The sequence below is a fragment of the Euprymna scolopes genome, chromosome 6, assembly GCF_053919585.1.
Source record: "Euprymna scolopes isolate OS-2025 chromosome 6, ASM5391958v1, whole genome shotgun sequence".
Classification (NCBI taxonomy): Eukaryota; Metazoa; Mollusca; class Cephalopoda; order Sepiida; family Sepiolidae; genus Euprymna; species Euprymna scolopes.
This window is the reverse complement of record NC_136487.1, coordinates 88,979,155-89,001,694: the sequence shown is the minus strand read 5'-3', so window position 1 is coordinate 89,001,694 and position 22,540 is coordinate 88,979,155. Positions and strand designations below refer to the sequence as shown.

At 33.6% G+C, this 22,540-nt stretch overlaps 1 protein-coding gene across 1 annotated transcript in view; it reads right to left on the bottom strand.

Annotated features, from left to right (window-relative positions):
• LOC145277772 (BAG family molecular chaperone regulator 1-like) overlaps nucleotides 1–16,131 on the bottom strand; it is a 32,395-nt gene extending 16,264 nt beyond the window's left edge. The window contains exons 1-2 of the mRNA XM_080129520.1: nucleotides 16,004–16,131; nucleotides 2,803–2,937 (exon numbers count right to left, since the gene is read on the bottom strand). Coding sequence (XP_079985646.1) covers nucleotides 2,803–2,937; nucleotides 16,004–16,058 — 190 coding nt within the window. The 5' untranslated portion in view covers nucleotides 16,059–16,131. The remainder of the gene's footprint in view (nucleotides 1–2,802; nucleotides 2,938–16,003) is intronic.
• Between the last annotated feature and the right edge of the window lie 6,409 nt (nucleotides 16,132–22,540).

The window sequence follows — 22,540 nt, the reverse complement described above, 5'->3', positions numbered from 1 at the left end:
CGGCCTAAAGGTTTCCTTTTCATTGGTCACCGAGATGTAGGGAAGAACGCCACTCCTTTCCCATGATTACTCCACTTACCCTTGATCTTCATGTCATAATTCAGAGTATTTTACAAGGAGGCACCAAGTACCATTTTTTTCAGTCTTTGGATATTGAAAAATAGTCTCTCAACCCCTTGTCGATCATTCTAATTATTAAGCCAAATGACATTATGTAGTCTTATGTATGTACCTATTTGGCATTACGCTGAAGTTATTAACACCCTTTTATTTTCCCTTTTTTGTGTGTGTGTGTGTGTGTGTGTGTGTGTGTGTGTGTGTGTGTGTGTGTGTGTGTGAACACACGAATTGTTGCTATAATGGTATTAATAAGATGAAAAAAAAATGATGTAAGGGGACATAAGTCCTATTTTGATTTTACTGTTAAAAGTTATGTCCCTTACTTTCTATAATACTAATTATTTTTGTTTTGTTTCCGGTTGGCTGTTTCGTTTCTCAAAGGCATAATTTCAATGATTTAGCAAAAGTAAAATAATGTCCCTTTATGATATGCAAGAAATAACAAATAAATAAGCAAATGTCATTGTTTCAGAATATTATTAGAGATGAAGCAATGTTGATGTATAAATGAAGACTCTCAATTAAATCAGGCCCCCCCTCCAAAAATGAGATTCTACATTTTAAGCAATTACGTGTCTGAACACCACGAAAAAATTTAGAGTAGAAAAAGAAAAACAATTATTTTTCCATTTAGAGTAAATTGATCAGTTTCAGATACAAATTTAACGTAAAATGATCACCCATATAACATTTTAAAATATATAATCAGATTTTTTTTTATTGTTGTCAAGGGAGATAAAGTGTGTGTGTGTGTGTGTGTGTGTGTGTGTGTGTGTGTGTGTGTGTGTGTGTGTTTCTTTCTTTCTTGGGGGAGGGTAAATAAGCTGCCCACTAAACCTGGTTGACAACAGGCCCCTCTCTTAAAAAAAAAAAAAAAAAAAAAAAAAAAATATAATTAACTAAAAGACTATCTGGTCAGAAAGTGGCTGATCATCTTCCACAAAAAGACAAATGTATGCTAGTGGTTTACTTATACAGCCAACAACTTTCGGGACAAGATCAAAGTGTAGTATCTGTTCTTCAGATGCTGCACTTCAATTTCTTGTTCTCTGTCAGTGGAGGAGAAACCCTTCACGACTGAGACAATTTTTATTTTTGTTCCTTTTCTCCATGTTAAAAAAACGACCCTGGTGTCTAACTCTGTCCAGTGGGGAGGCATTGTAAATAAGAACAACTAGTAATATCCTAACTGGGATACCTGGTGTTGTTCGGGATTGAATGAAAATCAATGAATATGCTACACTTCCAATACTTTTGTTATCAAAATCAGTGAAATCAACCATTTTTCAATCAAATCGATTGAATGCCTGTTCTAGTCACAGACTCACTGCAGTGCACTGGAAGTTAAGCGAACTTAAGCAAAAATACATTCTAGTCTACATTGCACTGTAGAGAATCTACTGTTTACTTTATAAAATTATTTTATATAATGGCTTATAATCATATATAAATGCATTAAAAGTCAAATATCATGATTCAATTATACCTTAAACAGAAACAGTTATTTCTAACGCACCCCTGTCTAATCAAAGAACCTACTGCTGATTTTATATGCTAGGCCCTTCTGCTTGTGCAGTGATAAAACTTCTCAAATGCATTTGTAATGTTAGGTTGTATAAGGTCATTAACTTTGGTCAAATTATACTGTTCCTTCTTTAATCAAATTTTTTTCATTATCGATTTTCGATAATTTTCAGAGGCATTCCAATACAAAACCTATCTAAGAACACCCCAGATACATAAAATTCATTTGTGTAAAATTTCCAATAAACTTGACCCAACCATTTCAGGGTCGATAGAGAATGAACTCACACAGACACACAAAGTGCCTTTTATATATAAGTAAAGAATATATATATATATATATATATATATAATTAGTTCTCTCCAACTGCAAGAACTTAGACACCAGAGTCAGAAAATGAGATTGAGAAGTCAGCACCCCAGAGAGAAATTGTTCAATAATTATACCACTGACAGCTTTGTGTCATTTTTTCCTATTTATTGACATGTGTCATTTTTAGCAGCACTCTTATTAGCATGCACCAAAGTAATCATTAAATTAATTGAGCTGACAAGTCAATTTTTTTTACAGCATTTTTGGGGCTTGGTTTTCCTAAACAACAGCAATTAATTTCAAGCAAATCAAAATTAAGACAAATAACATGGCTGACATAAAATTTCTTTGGCAAATTGGAAAGCTTTGCATGAAATTCAATTATGTGATCATACTCAGTTTAATATTTATTTTACATGCTAATATGTGTTGGAAGATATTTCATTAATAGAGGCAAAATTTTTATAGACCAAATGCCTGCTCAATAGGGTGATAAGAACCAGTATTTTTATTGAGACACTATCTTTAGATGATTGCCTAACAAGGCTATAAAGAAACTTTACCTAATAATAATAAGAAGAAAGTGTGTCTGAAGACTATGACAATGTAGTTTTTAAACAACACCATTAGATATGAGACAAGGTAAACAGAATGAATGGTAATATTGAAAGATTTCAATAATTTTTTATTATAAATTATTTATTTACCAACATGTGTAAAACTAGGATAGTATCATGGTGCTATATTTTTTGAATTTTCAAGGTATACCTCTTCAAAAAGAAGAAAAATAATAATAACCAAAATCTTTTAATTTCATTTTCCTGAAAAGCTTTTTGTTCATATACCTTTAAAAATCAGTTTCTGTCTGTCAACCGGAACTCCTGAGGCTTCTTGTATCGCATCAAAAAGGTGTTTACATGTAAGGTCCACATCTCCTTGATCCGCTGGAAGAGTTACACTGACAGGGAGTCTTTTCACACCTGCAAATCAAAAGATATTAAAATATGTTAACAAGGAACAAACTTCAAAATAGCCATAGCTAAAGCTGTTGTGTAAAACCATGTATCACCCCACTCCCCAACATCACCAATCCAAACGTTTGTGTCATGGATTTCTTTTCTTTCATCTTCTCTTCTGTGTTCTGTGTTATTGTCTCCCACATATTGGCAACTACTGAGGGAGTGCACTGATTTACAAGTATAAAAAAATAAAATGAAAGGACTCAAAAGAAAAAACAAACTCCAACACTTTCTGTAAATATTAGTTGCACTCTGGGTACGTGTGTGACACAATCATGGGAAACTACTAAGTGTTCACATCCATATTTTAGTTTTTCTGCTGAGGTTGTGTCCATCAGTTGGTTGATAAATTCATTTACCCATCTCCTCTGAGCCACAATCTGCCTCTGATTGTCAAATTTGCCACTGTTCTTTACTCTGTCCAACTGGAAACTCTTAAACTAGACTGTCCTCAACTTGTAACTTGATCCCTACTGTCATAAAATAGCCACTCCCCAAAGTACTCACAAAATAACCCTAAAAATGTCATCCCCCCACCTCCTGTAGTCTGCCACACTTTGATTACATCCCCACCTCAGCTCTCTTTTGCTACATGTTGGGGAAATGTTGCTTAAAGCACTTTGCTGCTTTGACAGAGCATAAAATCAACTTAAAAACAGGGAATGTCATCTTTTCTTTCCTACAACTTCTTTCACACGGAAGAAGTGTTGCTAGTTTTTCTCTAATCTATCATTATTTTCAATGTAGATGCTCAAATGAGTTACAATCTCTGCCTCCCTCTGTAAAACATGCAGAGTTTTTTTCTAAGAACCTTACACAATACCACAGGGCTGCTTTCTAACTGACAACAACATCGTCATTTACAAGTTTAATGTTAAATTCTTGTTGAGACATCCTTTTCTTGCATTTGGTTTACTGGCTATATTTGTTAAGTGGGTTTTTAAATTTATTTTCATATTTATTTTTTTTTTTTTTTAATTTTCTTCCTTTGAAGATTGTAATGCTGGGTATGGGACAGCCAAACCAGCTGCCAATATTCCCCTGCTTTTTATTGAAACCAACCGAGAGCTCTTTTTAGTATCCTTGCTGTTCCCTTAAGTGCAATTGTCTGGATCTCTTTTGCACTTGGTTCACCAGGAATATTAGTTAGGTAGGACTTCAGGTTGTTCTTCATAAGCCCTGTGACACCTATAATAACTGGTATGATTGATATCTCCCTAAGATTCCAGTTTCTTTTCATATCATACACGAGACTTTGATATTTGTTTTGACTTTTTTTTTAATTTTCTTCCTTTGAAAATTGTAACATTAAGTATGGGGCAGCCAAACCAGCTGCAAACATTGCCTTGCTTTTTATTGAAACCAACCAAGAGTTCTTTTTAGTATCCTCATTGTTCCCTTAAGTGCAATTGTCTTGATCTGTTTTGCACTTGGTTCACCAGGAATATTAGTTAGGTAGGACTGGAAAAATAAAGATCTTACGATTCCATCTTGGGTAGTCATTATCATCTTCATAGTGGAGCTATCCTCTTTTCAGCCAGTATATAGAGACTTCCTTACCTTATATATTCCTGGGATAGTTCATCCAGAAATATTTCATATGTTATTGATTGATCCATTCTTCTGCAATGGAAAGTCCGAGTGTATTTCTGGCAGTTCTTTTGGACTATTTCTGTGGCAGACTCGTTGGGTATTTCTATCTCATTTGTGAGAACATGTTTGGAGCAATGGAGAAAAACGACTTTACAAAAAAATAGAAATTAGACAAAAATTTAACTAATGGAAAATTTATTTAGGATAATCATCTTCACTACTCTCTTAGCTAAAAAAATGTTCACATTACATTTACCAGCAATAAGTCTTTAGAGTTGAAAAGTATCAAAGCTTATTTATTATATTGGTCGTTTTGGATGCAACGGACTGCCTGATCATTCTTCCAATGAAAGAAATAAAATGCAAAATGCCAGAATGTGAGTATAAAAATTAACAGATTAAAACTTTGCGGTGAGACATTAGTGAAATTAAAAGTAATTAATAAGTGAAAATTATAGATTGATAGTTTTGTTTTTAATGCTGAAAATATTTAAGTTTAAATTACACACTTGCATTGTTATTTGCTATTAAATAAATTTGCTTTGGTTGTTTTACAGCATATCAGCCTTTTTGGGTTCAGTCATTTTTGTAAAAGTTTATATATCTTCAAATATGTATTCATGGTGTTTAGTTTGGTTTGGTAGTTTTGTAGAGGACTATTGTTGATTTCATTTTTGGTTCTGCAGAACATGATTGACTTTTGAAAATGGAAAGGAAAAAAAACAATAATGTTTGGTGCATTTTAGGTCAGGAGGCCAGCGTCTTCAGCCAGTCTGATCTGGCAGCACCAAATATTATAGTCAGTTGTGTGTGTGTCCAACTAAAAGTTAGAAACTACACAAAGCTGATATATTTAGACAGAATATGATATATATGATATTCATGTATATGATATTCATGTATATGATATTCATTCTTGTAGTATTCACCAAGAATAAAATTAGTTCCAGTAACATTTCAGCAATCTTTAGTATCAAACTCTAAAGAAACACTTCCTTGGAATTCAAGCTAGGATCAAGATGTAGTATATGTTTTGTTCTTTGACTTCTATTTTGTTGATCATGTTTTGACTTCTATTTTGTTAACCATGTTAATCCTATTATAAGCTAGTAGGGAGACCCAACGTTGCCCTGGATTGATTGAGGATCAACAAATGTTTTACATTCCCATATTTTATTGTCATCAAAATCAGTGAAATTGTCCATTTTTCAATCAAATCAATTAATTGCTTGCTCTAGTTGGGGACCCACCGTGGTGCACATTTCTCCGCATAGTGATTTAGTCCACAATACGTTGTAATCTACATTGCACTATTGTTGATTTTATAGAATTATTTTTATTTAATGGCTTGAATTGAAGTTTAAAATACAAAAGTTAAGTATCATGGTTCAATTGTGCTCTAAACAGAAACATTCATTCCAAACGTGCCCCCTGTTATATCCAAGAACCTACTGTTGATTTTATATTCTAGGTTTTTCTACTTGTGCAGTGATAATAGCTTGAATTGAAGTTTAAAATGAAAAAGTCAAGTATCATGGATCAATTATGCTCTAATCGGAAACATTAATTTTGAATGCATTCATCATATCAAAAAACCTACTGTTGATTTTATATGCTGGATCTTTCTGCTTATGCGATAATAAAACTTGTATCAAATACACTTGTAATGTTAGGCTGTATAAGATGTTAACTTTAGTCAAAATCGCCTGTTCCTTCTTTCGTCAGATTTTTTCGATTATCGCTTAGTGATACTTATCAAAGACATTCCGATACAAAACCTATCTGTATTGCTGCCAGGCATATAAAGTACATTTGCATGAAATTTCCCAAAAAATCAGCCCAGCCGTTTAGGAGTCCATCAGAAACGAACCCACACACACAAGGTTCCTTTTATATAATAATAGAGATTTATAGGATGTTTAAAATATTGAATGGGCTTATGTAAAACTATGATGGTCCAAATATTCAATGTTTTAGGGATAATCCAAAAATTGACCCAATTAGTTGAGAAAAAAACTGCTGATTTTTGAAGAAGTAATTATCATGTCAGATAGGATGCATTAAAGGAGGAGATAAAAACTAGTGATGTAACAAGAGATGCATCATACAATGTATACATAAAAGTTAAATTCTGAAAAGTTATTTAATTTGGTTTCTTCTATTAAAGCTGAGAGTGAAGCACACTTTTCGAACAGAATAGTGTGGTTTGATGCATGATAGTATTGCTGTATTTTGTCAAGTCAATTAGAATATGTCTGACTATGATTTAGTGATTGCAGAAGATGCACCAAGGTGCAGCTTCCATGCTGAATAAATATATTCAATAATGAGTAAATTTTAATATGACTGCTGGGAAAATGTGACAAAGTACATTTTGTTAAAAATATATTCTCTGTTTTTAATCAAATGAAAATATCACAAATTATAAGTTTAAGCAAAACTAATTGAACTAATATTGGACAATAGTTCTAATATTGATGATCTTCAATTAAATATTCAGTTTTCTTTTTTTTTGGGGGGGGGTACTCGTCATTCATGTTGATTAATAAAAATGAAGATTACCAGTAATGGGTTATTACTGGCAATACACTTCATGCCTCATTTTGACTTGTTTATAAAGATGGTGACTATATTTTTTCAGCATAGTTTCCATTTCAGTCTTTTATTATCTGTATGAAACTTTGTGTAACAATGATTTTAATTATACTGCTGTTGAAACTCAAATCAAATCAAATTTAAATTAAAAAAATAGAGTAACAAGCCATGTAAAAAGATGTGGACATCAATATATGTTCGGTTGGTTGGTTGTTTTTGTTTTACGGCATGTCAATCCTTTTCGGGTTATTTAATGCCGAATCCAAAGATTTTGAAGAAAAATTTTTTTAATAGAATATATTTGTTGTTTTCACGTCGGTTTCCATTTAACCCATAGTTGGGACCCTAACAGGTACTATCACTCCGGGTCAGAGTGGACCTGGGAGCAATGGTAATTAAAGGGTGGCTCCACACTCCCCAAAGCCCACAAGCTAGGGCCTCACCACTGGATATAGTTTAAGGTCATATCCAGGACCCCCATTGAGGGACTTTTATCCTCTGCAGGGGGGCAGTCGGTGTATTCTAATGCCCCACCGACAGGGCCTCAATATATGTTCGGATTGTTCAAAATGATTTTAAACTTGGACATATGATAGGTATCACTACCTCCTCTAGAAGGTTGTTCCAGAGAGAATGCTGGTTTTCTTTTATCAGAATGAAAGCTCTCAAAGCATATCTTTTTCTCTTTTTCTGTGTCCCATGAAAACCATAATTTTACAATGGAATAATAAAAAAAAAAAACTTGAACGAAAGTTTTAAATAAATGTCTTGTTACCATGAATATAAGTAAAAAACAAAAATTCTCAACTAATTTCATTTTCTCAAAATAATTTACGATATGAAAAGCAATGGTGAAATTGATTTTTGACAGTTCCTTACACTTTTAATTGATTTTTAAAGATTCCAGTACACTTGCTGTGTGCGTATCATTTCTTTTTTGTTGTTGTTGGTTTGTTTTTCATATCATCACCAAGACTTAGGGTTAATGAAGGGCATGAATTTTTTCATTCAACAATTTACCATCCCTGGCATTACTATGTACAGTGATATGTAGTTTACTCATAATGGCCTTGCAAACTCTCATGTACACCAGCAGGTGAACCACAGGAAAACATTGTTGATCCTCAGACATTATTGTTACACATTTCTACATGCTACATTTTACATCATAAATTTGGATTATGAACATTAACTTTACAATACATTTTTGGAATAATGAAAATTCATTTGCCATAAGTGCATTTTTTTAGCAGATTATGTCTAAAATTATGAAAGCAGTCTATAATCAGCAGCCAGTTTCTGGTTAGTGCCAAACCCAACAGGAATGTCCATTATTTTAGATTATATAAACAGTAGCAAATACTGCTCAAAGATATCAATTTTTGATTGGACAAAATTTCAATCAGCAGCTTTTTTCAGCTAATCAGAAGCACAAAAATATTCACCTCCACATGTGAATTATTTACGCACTAGTTCATGCATATGCTCTCACACAAAGGCGAGCATATATACACACACACTACCTAGGAGTTTATTGAACTTACACATGGTATCAATAGAATGAACATGTTTATTCAATACGAGTTCAATTCCACAGTGTTGCAGCTGCAGCAAAATCCAACACTTGACAAAAAAGAAAACAAAATAGGCAATAAAAAACAAAAGTTGTATATATAGAAACCAGACAGTTTATTTAAAAACAGTTACAGTTATATATTACATTATTTTTCAGTGTCACCCATGCCACCAGCAGCAAAAACAACCATCTCAAGGCAGATGCAAATTTGGTCACATTCTTTGATGAAATTGCCCCTGTCTATAGCAGCAAATTCCTCCACAATGGCAACTTTCAGAGAATCAACAGTGTTGTTGGTTTTGGCCTTGAACATGCCTCAGAAGAAATAGTCAGGGTGGGAGGCAGTTGACGAGTCCAGTGACCAGTAGTGAAGGATATTGTTGAGCAGCCACACCTGAGTTGTTTTGGTTTTGCGTGCAGGAGTATAGTCCTGCTGGAAGATGCAAAAGCATCTTGTTCAGCCAGGGCTTCATCATGATCCTTAGCACCTCCTGATATTTCATTTACTTTTTGTCAAGTGTCAGATTTTGCTGCAACATCCTGACTTCTGTTAACTTTCATTCATTACCTCTTTTGATCCTTTTAACATCTATGCTTTTGCTCGATGCTACAAGATTTGTAACTGGCCATCAATATCCCAAGGGATGAGGACCGGGTTTTACATACAGCAAATCGTATTCCCAAATGAGAACTCCTCATCGTACTGACTGATGCATTTACTTGTTGCTCAACTAAAACAAAATGGCATACAAGACCAGACATTGGAGAAAGCTAGCTTCCCCAAAGGGACACTGTGACTAAGCACAAAAATAGCCATGAATCGACTTGTTACCATTTCTCAGTAGGTGTATCTTCAGCAATCAGCAATAACCCCACCACCATGGTGTGAGCGAATGTACATACTAGGATCGAGTGGGAGTATACATTCTTCCAAAAAATTTTTATATAAAGTTTCAGATCTTTTGGATTGACTGCTGAGCAGGACCATGACTGGTAAGAAAAAGCTACAGGTGATTACAGCTCTGTAGCACGTGACGTAGATAAGTATATGTAAATAGTAAACCAAGTCGATCAAAAGTCTTTTTAATTAACAGTAATTAGAACATGAATAAACACATCCATTAAATGTTCTTCTCTATTACTGTATTATTTGGTCTTCTATTCTTTTTTGGTTTTCTGTTCTTAAAGTAAATAAACTGTTTTGTATGGTTTGTTCCTTTATTACTGTTACTTTTTCATATGGATAACAAGAGTTTTTGCACCACTCAGTACATGACTTTTGTTGTTGAGTAGAACATTAATAATAATGTTATTCTTATTTACTCATTAAGTGTTTTCAGGTGAATCATTATCAGTGATTATCATTAAGTAAATAATTGAGTGACAAGTTTTATCAGTATCTTTTAAGTTCCAGTTTTAAATATTTGACTTATAATCAATAAAAATTATATGTCAACAAAATTGAGCTTTAAGGATCCTGAAAATTATAAATTGTTGCTGTTGTATGGCATTCACCATAGGCGGGGTTTAACCGGCTTCCCCGAAAGGAGGCAGTGTCAAGGGAAATTAAATTCACAAGTAGTCCCCAGTTGCTTGTAATGTTTGGTGCATTTTTGATCAGGAAGCCAGTATCTTTAGACAGCCTGATCTGGTAGCACCAGATGCCCTTACAGATATTATTACTCTGAGCCAAAGTGGACCTAGGAGCAATGGTAACTAAGGGACAACTCCACATTCCCCACAGCCTCCAAATGGAGTTTCACGAATGGATATCTTTTAAAGTCATACCAAACACCCAAAACTATAAATTGACTATTAATGGCCCTGTATCACACATACCACATAACATTTTTTTTGTTATTTATCATTTATTTTTCGTATTGTCATCTGAGCCTGTGGTTAATGACAGGATTAAGGAAGGACATGTGTTTTTATGTTTTTCAAGTTGAAATTAAATGTTATTCTTGCTTAAAATCTACTTTGAAATCAGATTTTAGCACATTACATTGATTATTGAATTATTTCAACATTTCAACATGCCAGTGTTAGAAGTCATAAGAAAATATATTACCCCTACCCTAAGTCCATGTGGCAGTATGAAAAAATAAATTTTAATCTCTCACTGACTTGTTTTCTGTGTGTTTCTTCGGAACCATTTTCTGAAACCCTTAAAGTACATGCAAAGTTAAGCAAAAGATCGGATTTTACATGAAGTGAAATCCCTATCCTCAGGAAACAGGCAAACACACAGATAAATAATCAATCTCTCAGCAATTTTGTAAGCAAAAATATCACCACTGCAAGGGAAATAATTCCGTTTGATTCAGTCTTTCATCATTTTATTTTCTAATACTAACGATTACTAAGAATTTATCCCATTGACTACTGTACATTCGATAACCCTTATCCTCAAGTGGCCTCCGAGCTTTGATAAGTAAGAATCTCTTCATAAAAAAAAAAAAAAAAAAAAATTTGTTTTCAAAAGAGAAGACATGCGTTAATGGACGCTGCCAGAGTAGAATGCAGGAAAAATTTCCTGTAGGTATTAAAAATTGCTTTTTTGTTATTGTTGCTTTTCTTGAATGTTATTAAATGAGGAAACATTAGTATTACGCATGTCAACTTAAGAAAAGCATGCTTGAAATGTGTCAACATTATCTGAATTAAGGAGATCAAAATAACATCTCACTTAATCTGATCTGCTATCATGTGATTTCACTTATTCTAATAATACTGACACATTTCAGGCATACTTTTCTTAAGTTTACATGCGGATTTTAAATCAAACTTATTCTTCATTAGGTGCTTGTTAAGAAAGAGTCAACAGATCGATTTTTTTAATATGTGGTTTTAACCAAAAACAACACTACTTACTTCATTGTCATGTCGAAAATAGTGATATATTCAAAAATTTTGAAAATTCATCAAATACAAAATTATTTTATAGGTACGTGCAAAATGAATAGCCAATGCTCAAAATGGATAAACATTTTGACCTCTCTTTGAAATTAACCAATTTTAATTAAATTTTCAGTATTTATCAAATAATAATCATAGAATATATATATATATATTTTAATCTTAGTGGAAATGTATTATTTTGTTTAAACAAAAAACATGTTTACTGAAGTTATGGCTTTCAGTAGTAAAAAAAAAAAAAATGAACGAATTTATTTTTGCTTTTTTATGAAAATAAAGAAAGATTAATTTTGCAGGAACATTATGAAAAAAGTCCCTGAAGTCTGTATTAATGAATTCAATATAACTCGAATGCAAATAAAATTCTCAAACTACCGATGTTATTATTTAATTAAGCATTGTTTATTTAATATTTTCACTCAAAAAAATTATAATTGCAAAAAATATTTCTCCCTTTTTTTTTTTTTTTTTTTTTAAAAAGATTATTATCGCCAGCCACACCTGAGTTTTGCGTAACTTTTATATGTAAGATTCTAATATATTCCTTGCTTGAATGAACATGAAACTTTCGGCATAACATAATTTTTATATAATCTTTAAAAATAAAAAAAATGAAAGCAGGAACACAGAAAAATAATTAAATTAAAAAAATGATAAATATTATACAAATGTTCACGATAAGAATGTACAGATGCACGGCTGGGAGAAAACAAGAAAACCAGCACTCCCTACATCCCTCCAACTACCTGACGTCATTTTCAGACAGCCTTTTGACTTTTTGGGCTTCCATAGAATTCACATTTAAACGAATTTGTTTGTTTTGGTTTGTGTGAAGCTGAAATTTCTCACTTTAGGGGGCTAATTAAGTTATTTTTGTACAACAAAGATGTTTTTTTTTAATTTCATTCAATAACTAAGGACTTTACTAATTGTCTTTAAAATAGAGCCAGAAAACTAATATTCATCTTCCAAAGATTTTTACAATCAATTTATTTAACTTCAAAATTTAGCTGAATTTGTTAGCTTCCAAATGTTGCCGTGAAAACATTTTTCATTATAACTTTTTTTTTTCTAGGTGTGCAAATATTTTTACTTTTGGAAATTAACTTTATGTTTTAATCTTTCAAATACAATAAAAAAAAGTCGGAAACCTACAAAAATATTATGATAAACCAACTTTCAAAACTATGTCTATCTATTTTTTTCTGACATTTTTGCCCGTATTTTTAGTTAAAAATAACTTTTACGGAAAATTGGGGGAATTTGCATTTTCCCTAGATGTAAGCACTTCAATATTGTGAATAAAGGGGACATACTTATCTTTTAGACACTTTCATGGCAGACATTTTTTAAGACCATAGCGATGGACATTTATTTTTACTAAAAACACAATATCTGTTGTTCTACTCAATGAATTTTCATAATTTTGGGATGTATTACTATTTTCGATATGACAATAAGTATTGTTGCTTTTGCTTAAAACGACATATTTAAAAAATCGATCTGTCGACTATCTTAATAAGCACCCTTCATTTAATCTCCATATATAACAGAAATCCCCCCCCCCGTTACATAAGATAGTGGCTATTAGCCTATTTGTATTGAATTTGTATGCGGCATCCGTTATTGCAAACCTACAATACTTTTCGTAGGTTTGCAATAACAGATGCCACATACAAATTCAATACAGCTAGGCTAATAGCCACTATCTTATACATAATTTCTGAACATATTTGCAGGCACATTCAATCATGATAATAAATTACTACATTACATCCTAGGAGCAACATCATCACAATCGCATCATAAAAGCAAGCACCACCTATTTTTCCCTCTAAATATTTAGTCCTACCACAGCAAGCAGTCAACACTGGGAGGAAGTCTATACATTCCGCAGATTCTACACTTACACCACCCGTAACTGGCTCATACATACAGATATATCATTAAGTTTCCTGTAGTAGAATAAACAAATAATGAAATCTCCCTCAAGAAAGACCACTGCCACTGATTAGTTGCCCACTAATTCTCTCATTCTGAAATTAGATCATTCTAAACAAACACTTCAGAACATTACAATATAGCATCGCTAGGACAAATATTGATTCATACGGCATCAATTTCAGTTAATAATAGACAATTAATTTCCAACATATAACAACAAGGAACGAATGTTCTACCCTTTTTACATAACTAATGACTGTTTAGTTTCTTTGCTAAGACTAAAACATACACAAACATATGTATAGTATCTAGTAGTCAATGTGTCTTCTACATTCTTCTTTCTTTCGTTTGTCAAAACAACCTACTGTAATAAATTCATAAATTTTACTGTTTTTTATTTCTTTTTTATTGGCAACTGCTTTTTCCTGTTCATTTTTTTATATAAAAGCTTTGTTTCTTCAAATTAGTAAACAAATATATTTTTTGTTTTGTTTGTGTATCGAAAGTTAGTTTGGTATTTTTTTTTTTTACGATGTAACCCAGTATCGTTTCACCCCTAAAAAAATTATAATCTACTTTTTTTTATCTAATACGTTTAAACAGCTGTTAAAAAGGTATTTCTTACGCCCTAACCCAGCATAGTATAAACACCCCCAACCTCCCAATGTTAAGAATGGCTTTCGGAATAAACGCCCCCAACCTCCCCATATTAAAAACAGCTTCAGAGGTTGGGGGTGTTTATTCCGAAAGCCGTTTTTAACATTGGAGGTTGGGGGTGTTTATACTATGCTGGGTTAGGTCATAAAAAAATACCCTCTTTCCTTTTTTTTCTTCTTCCAATGTTTGCCCGTCTGCTCACGTCTATTTTTACTCACTCGATATAATCCGACAGTTTTCATCGTTTGCCGGGTGTTGCCGAGCAAGACTCCCGGAAAAATCGGATTTAAACTGCAGAAGTACCCATTAGCTCATTTGTTTTCTTACCACTTTTACTTTCTGTGGAGTATTTTATTATTTAGAATATGTGCTAGAACTACACTTTTAGAAAAAAAATGCATGCAGTATACCAAAAAGAAAAATGATGGTCGACTTGAAATATATGATCATTGGTAGAAAACAGTTATTTGCCTCTATTTTCACATAATCTAAAGAGTTAATTAATGCTTTCTTTAGAATCAGCCAGTACCTGCCGGTTATCGCTCCAAACAATACTAATCGCCAGTAACCAACGGTGCTGACAATCATAAACGATGGCTTCTACTAGCTGCCACTAGAAAACAATGTCCGACAGTGGAAGCCAGATTATTTCATTTGGGCCACGACTGCCAGTGTCTGCTATTTTCCAGGGATGGCAGTAGTGGCCACCAATAACAACCGTAATTTAATTTGTTTTTGATGGGGTCCTTTAACGATTCTGTTCTGGATCTGTCTTGCTTCCACCAGGCAATGCCGGTTAACAGATCCTGCTAGTAATATACAAGAAAAACAACATAAAACCATTTTGGTTATTCGGAATCTTAACATATTGTTTTAAGGAATATAACTATTTTACTAAGTAGTTGAAAAAAAATATGGCAGTGGTGCAGTGCACCACTGGTGCACTTATTGAATCATAACATTATTTAGAAAGCTATTCTTAACACAGGGAGAGGAGGGTGTTTTGTAACTATTCTGTACTTTCACCTAAGAATTTAATAAAAAAAGATATAAAACTTTAACTTGATAATACTATTTATAAATAGCACGGTTCAATAAGTGCATAAGCACCAAAAATATTTTTCTTACAATTACTCGAATGTTTTGTTTAAGAAAAATTGCAATATTATTTTTTACATTTTTTTTTTTTTTGTTATTACTGTTATAAAACTTTGTTACATTATAAATGTAGTAGTGTGTTTGTGCTACTACACATAGATTCGAAAAAGTGATCTAAAAACAAATATATAATAAATAAATGTAATCAAAGGTAGGATAATTTACTTTTCTACCTAACTGGATAATTTTTTAGTGTTTTTATTTAATGTAACATGTTTATTCAGTTCGAAAAACATAGTGTTTACCGATGTATTGGAAAATTGCAAATGGCGGGGGACTCTCTGTTGAAACGGTGAGTTTGGGAAAAAATGGATACGAAAACAATAAATTACATTTCATTTGTTTTTATTATTAGCTAGTAAACTATTTACGGCTCTAGGAACGCCGTTCCGAACGGGCAATCACAAATGAAACCGCAGAAAGATAAACTAAAAACACATGGCCGAAAATTCAAAACAAACCAGCAAATAAAAATAAAAAATATTTGTTAATTAGTGCCGGCTTGTTTCTAAATATATAATGAACATTCGATGTATGTGTTGAGAAAAAATTAAGTATGATATAAAGAAATAGATTAATATTTACCATATGCACAAACAACGTTAAGCGTCGTGAGCGTATCAGTAGAAGTAGACGCCATATTGGTTAACTGAATAAGAAACAACAAGCAGCACTCGGTCTGACGTCACTTCCTGTCCTCTGCTAACTGGAATTATAAGGAACATTAATAAATATTTTCATGCATAAATTCCGATTTGCTTTCCTCCCCACGAGGGCAGAGTAAGACACCAGGTCGGTTTTTAATGCGAGGAAAAGTCAGCTCCACAAAAAGATGGACTCTAGATTGAAACAAAGGTACTCATGCAGAGAGTGATCCGTGCTGAAATAATAACGTTATTATTTAAAAAGCCATTCTTAACATGGGGAGGGAAGGTGTTTTGTACCTATTCTGTACTTTAACCTTACAATTGAATAATAAAAAAAATATATAATAAAACTTTAATTAAACGTGTAAATACGATTTGAAAAATAGCGCGGATCACTCTCTGCATTAGTACCGAAACAAAAATTTAAATTGCCTCCGACAAGAAAGATTTCTCCATCACTAACCAAGAACAGTAGGCACCTCCAAAAGTCACTACAGAACCCCCCCCCATATGTAAAACAATGTAACTTTATTATAAATTAATATTATCAACATAACTTTTGTACCATTTAAAAGAAGAAGGGTAAAATAAACTAGTAATAATTTTTTTTTTAAATTTTCATCGAACGAAAACAATGAAATTGCGAGACGAAAATCGTGTTTACATAATTGGCGCTTTAAAATAACGTTCCCATGTAGTAAGCATTTCGAACGTGAAAACATACCCGTGTTTAATAAATCTAGCAAAAATCAACTAATGGTCAGATTTTCATGAAATTTTCGATACTTATTCGTTTTAGAATGAAATTACATATAAATGCAGTTTCCGTAAAATATAGAACGTGAATATTTTTGTGCCTTCCCCCACCATATTTATTTTTTCGAAATTTGAACAAAATATATTTAAATCTATCGAAATTTCTGTTTATTATGAAACATAAGAGTTCAAATAAGTAAAACATTTTTTTTTTTAATTTAAATACACGTATTGAACAAAATCTTACCTTGAAGTTGCATTTAATAAAATGATATAAATTTAATATTATTAGGTTTTTTATTTAAATAACTTTTTTTCGAATTAATATATACTATAATCAGTTGAATTGCCAAGAAAAAGAAACTTCCTAAACATTAATTAATTTTTAAAAGATTAAAACGATTAAAATTACATTATTTCAAAATGTTCTGTTGCAACATAGATTTTTAATAATTTGTGTTTAAAATTGTTTTTAAATATTAAGTTTAATATAAACATGGCTCTTATTTTATCGCCAGATTAAACCCGATTTTAAAATATTATTGCACATATATTAAGTATTTTGTCGCCGCCCCCCTCCTCATATTTTTTTTGTTTCTTTTTACCGAACAAAATATGGAAGCCGGTAGTTAACCAAATGAACATTTAGTAAAACCGTATTTCATATTTAATATACAAATGTTTATAATATTATTAATCATTAAACTGTGTAAATCTTAAAAGCTAACAAAATTATAACAAAGATTAATTATTAATTGCAGTTTGAAGAAGATAAACAAAGGTTTTAAAAAATCATTAAGTCGCTTCTGTTTTTCCATAGTTCGTATAGTTAACACAAATCTGACGTCACGGAATCATGCCTATTTTTTTTTCACATTCGTTTGGCAATGCCTAGAGAACAGAAATATGAAGTGTTTTATCAGAACAGATATTACACTTTGCTCCTAATTAAATGTTTATATGGATAGGATCCGCTCCTAAATTAATGGACCAGTATAAATTTTGGAGCACTGCTGACAAGAATAGGGTTTTGGAGGTCCTTTTTAGAGGTTCCAAATTGGAATAAAGATTTTTGAGAAGAGCTGATTTTAGGGAAAAAGTGTTTTTTCGTAATACTCAAATGTGAAAAACTAAGGGCAATGTTAGATGATTAGAGGTATGTTTTATGCACGAGTGCACAAAACCCCCTAATAAAAGATTAATGAATACAAAAGGCACAGAATAATTAAGCAACACCTCTTTTTTATAACAAAACAACAAAAAGGGTTATTTTGCATTAAGAAGCACTATGTCCGAGGTGAAAGAAAAACAAAGGAACAGAAAGTTCTCAAGTGTTCTATCGTCTGGAAACAGAAAACTTGAGGTGTTCTTAGGCTGTCCAGTGGAAGTCTTCAGTGGGATAGTTGCAGCCTAGGGGGATTCAGTGAACAGAGAGCAAGAGGAAAGAGTTCCATGTTCTTTGGTGGTCGGGGCTCCTCTGTTGGCTGCTGGATCGTTCCAGACAAGAGTAAATAGTCGATTAAATGACACAAAGTATTAATGCGCTCTGGTAGCCGACTGGTCAGTGTATGGCGGAATCAGTTCACAAAGGGGCATTAATCCACGAGAAAATAGACTGTGATGGTAACTGCTACAATACCCCCCTGCTTAGACAGAAAGCCAACAGAAAAAAAGAAATGGTAGCAGTTCAAAGAGAAAAAAATCATAGCAAATAGGATGGTCTCTTCGAGCTACAGAAATTTTTTTTTTAATGTTCTGACTTTTCAGTGAAAGTTATTATTTTCCAGGGAAAAAATGTTGAGGAGGGGAACAAAATGTCTTTTCCGTGAAAGTGTTTAAAAATCTTCGGGGGGGGGGGGCAATAAAGGTAGGAATTGTACCTAAGTTCTTTCTTATATATATAGAGTCTTACACAATCTCTTTGGCCAATGTACCTGTCGACCACTACGTGTGGTAGTGACGTAATTGTCTTCATACGGAGTGTTCACTTCAGGTGAATGTTAATGCTGTGTGTATGTAGGGGATATGTGTCGCTCTTTTGTTTTCATGTTGAGAAAGGCTCTTTTCATCCTGTCAATAGTCACTGTCTCTTTTTAACACTTATGTCAACAGTGAAAAGTTTATTAGTGCGTGAAAGAACACAATGAGGACCAGTGTAAGAGGGAGATAGTGGAGCTTTCAGAAAGGCCTTTCTAAGAAAAACGTGAGTCCATGAAGAAATGTCTTTTGAGACCAAAGATTATATGGTCTGTTTCCGAGTGTGTATAGGCGAGAGCTTATTGAAATAAGCTTGCAGTCTGTTAACATACACTCTATCGGGGTCAGCATTTGACCTGGCAGTGATAGAGGTACTCCATAGACCAGTTCGGCTGGAGAGTATCCCAGGTCCTCTTTGATAGCTGCATGACAGCCAAGAAGGTTAACAGATACATATTCGCTCATTGCTGCTGATTGGGAGAAGCACATAATCCTGCTTTCAATTGGCGATGGAAGCGCTCTATCATCCTGTTATGCAGTGTGATAGCTTGTAGTACGAATATGTTGGATCCCTAAAATCCTAGAAAGTTCCTGAAAGAGGTGGGATTCAAACTGTACCCACGGTCAGTGGTGATGGTGGTGGGAACTCTGTAACACAATAACCAGCCTGATATTAGGGCTCGCACTACAGAGTCTCTGTCTATTTTCGTTCATTTTTGCTGATATGTCGCCAAAATGTCTGTGAAGGGAATGAGTTTAGGCCACTGTGTGAAACGGTCTATGCATGTCAGGAGATAAGTAAATCCCTGACTGGCCAGCCATGCTCCAACCAGATCAATGTAAACATGGCTGAACCAAGCTTCTGAGGTGCTGAATGTTCCAAGGGGTGCACGGATATGCTTGTGTACCTTTGACTTTTGGCAGGATACACAGGAACGTGTCCAGGCACTGATATCATGCCTCATATTTGGCCAGAAAAATCTAGCTGTAATCAGCTTCACTGTGGCTTTGCATCCAGGGTGTGCCAGATTGTGTAGGGTGTCAAAAACAACTCTACCATGAGTCATTGGAATGAATGGTCGAGATGAATCCATTGAGGTGTCACAAATGATCCGTTTTAGGCATAGGCAGATATGTAAATTTGCAAGTTGCAAATTCAGGTGATGACAGATCCAAAGTGTCCAGACGTGGCTGGTCTAAGGTCATCTGCTGTAGATCGATATCCGAAAGTGAGGACAGAGAATTAATGGGAAGCCAACACAAGGCGTCTGCCACAGCATTCTGCTCACCTGAGATATGTCGGGTATCATTGGTAAATTGCAAAACAAAATCCAAGTGGCGAGTTTCGCAGGGAGAATATTTGCCCGGCTTGGAACGCAGTGCACATGTTAGCAGACGGTGATCAGTGTAGATCACAAACTGACAGCCCTTGAGTGAATGTTGAAAGTGTTTCACTACGAGGCAGATTGCCAGGAGTTCACAGCTAAACGTTGTTCTGCCGGTTTCAGCTGTCTCGAAAAGTATGCAAGAGGTTGTAACTGTTGTTGGTGCTGCTGCTGCAACACTGCAACTACAGCTGTGCCTGATGCATCAACGACCAGTGAAAACTGGGCATCAGCTACGGGATATGCAAGTAAAAATGTTGTCACTAGTTTTGTTTTCACTTCATTAAAAGTTTTATGCTGAACATCATTAAGCGAAATTTGTTCGTTTTTCTTCTTCCTGTTACATAGCAGGTCGGAAAGAGGAGCTAGGAGATCTGCATAGTGTGGAGTAAAGTATCTGTAATAGTTTAACAGACCGAGAAAGTGCCTTAGTTGGCGAAGTGAAGTAGGTGGTTGAAGGTCTTGGTTAGGGTCTTCACCTTTTCCAGTAACGGAGATATACCATCTGCGCTGATAATGTGGCCCAAGAAAACTAGTGACGAAGCATCAAAACCACATTTACCAGAGTCAATTCTTACCTGGTATTGCTGAAACTGTTTGAACAGTAGGCATTGGTGAGTGACATGTTCCTCGGGTGAGGCACTTGCCACGAGAATGTTGTCTATGTAGTTATAGACAAAGTTCAAGATATGCACTACTTCATCCATGAAACACTGAAAAGTACTAGCCATGTTTCGTAAACCACGTTTTAAGGTGTGTATGTATGCACATGCATGCGTACTTGCGTCTTTTCAGCAAACGGAAAAAACTTTTAGTCACTTTTTTATGTGACACGTGTCTGTTTGAAAAATGTTTTTTTATTAGCTTATTTAGTTTAAAGTGTCTAGTGAGAATGTTTGTTTTTTGGTGAAAAGAATGTCCGGTGGTAAAACAGTGTTCTACAGTGATGAGTAAATGATGCTTGAAAATGTTTTCATTTCCCAGTGAAAAGTGCATACTTTGGTGCAAGCCTATAAATGGTCCACAAGTAATCATTTTTACTATAAAAATCTGAAAAAAATCTTTATAATGTACGTACCTGTCACTGCATGAAAAGGTCATATTCCAAAAATCACATGAATCGATCAAGTAGTTTTTTTTTTATTTAAGAAAATCAAATATTATGAGACATTTTATCGAAGAAAAACTTCCCACCATCTTGTTTTGAATGATACACTGCTAGGGACACCTACTGGCAATGTTGGGAATATAAGACCAGAAAGGGGCAGGCAATCGACTTTCCACACTATAGAAAAAAAACTTGGAAAATTAAGACATTTATAAGTTTTTGAGGATGTTGAAAACGAAAATAACGTTTAAAATTCCAGCAAGCAAGTAGTTTCCAAGATATGAAGAATTTTACGTAAATTGAGCACCCACACGTTGACGCTCCTCCAACAAAAATTCGGCAAATGTTTATTTCAGCGGTGTAAATTCAAGTTTTACACTAGTGGTGGCCATAAAGTGGGTGATCATTATACGTTAAATTATAATAGAAAAGTGATACCCCACTTTCTTTAAACTAACATTTCTTTATATCTTGGAAACTACTCGTTTGCTGGAGTTTTAAACGTTATTTTCGTTTTCAACATCCTCAAAAATTTATAAATGTCTTAATTTTCCAAGTTTTTTTCTATAGTGTGGAAAGTCGATTGTCTGCCCCTTTCTGGTCTTATATTCCCAACATTGCCAATAGGTGTCGCTAGCAGTGTATCATTCAAAAACAAGATGGTGGGAAGTTTTTCTTCGATAAAATGTCTCATATTTGATTTTCTTAAATAAAAAAAACTACTTGATCGATTTACATGATTTTTTGGAATATGACATTTTCATGCAGTGACAAGTACGTACATTATAAAGATTTTTTTCAGATTTTTATAGTAAAAAAGATTACTTGTGGACCATTTATAGACTTGCACCCATACTTTTTGCTGTGGTTGTTGCTTTTTTGTTGAATGTTTGATTATTTTCTTTTCATTTTTTATGCGCTCTTTCACTGTTGTTATCTAATATATAAAGAAGGATATTGGTTGTGCTTGTTCTAGAAGGTTCGCTTGTGTACTTTTTAACATTCGGGTCACCATTTTATAGGTATGTTTTATGTGCAAAACCCCTAATAAAAGATTAATAAATACAAAAGGCACAGAATAATTAAACAACGCCTCTTTTCTATAACAAAACGACGAAAAGGTTTATTTCGTATTAAGAAGGACTGTGTCCGAGGTGAAAGAAAAGAAAAAGGAACAAAAAGTTCTTGGGTGTTCTACCATCTGAAAGCAGAAAACTTGAAATATCCCCAGGCTGCCCAATGGAAGTCT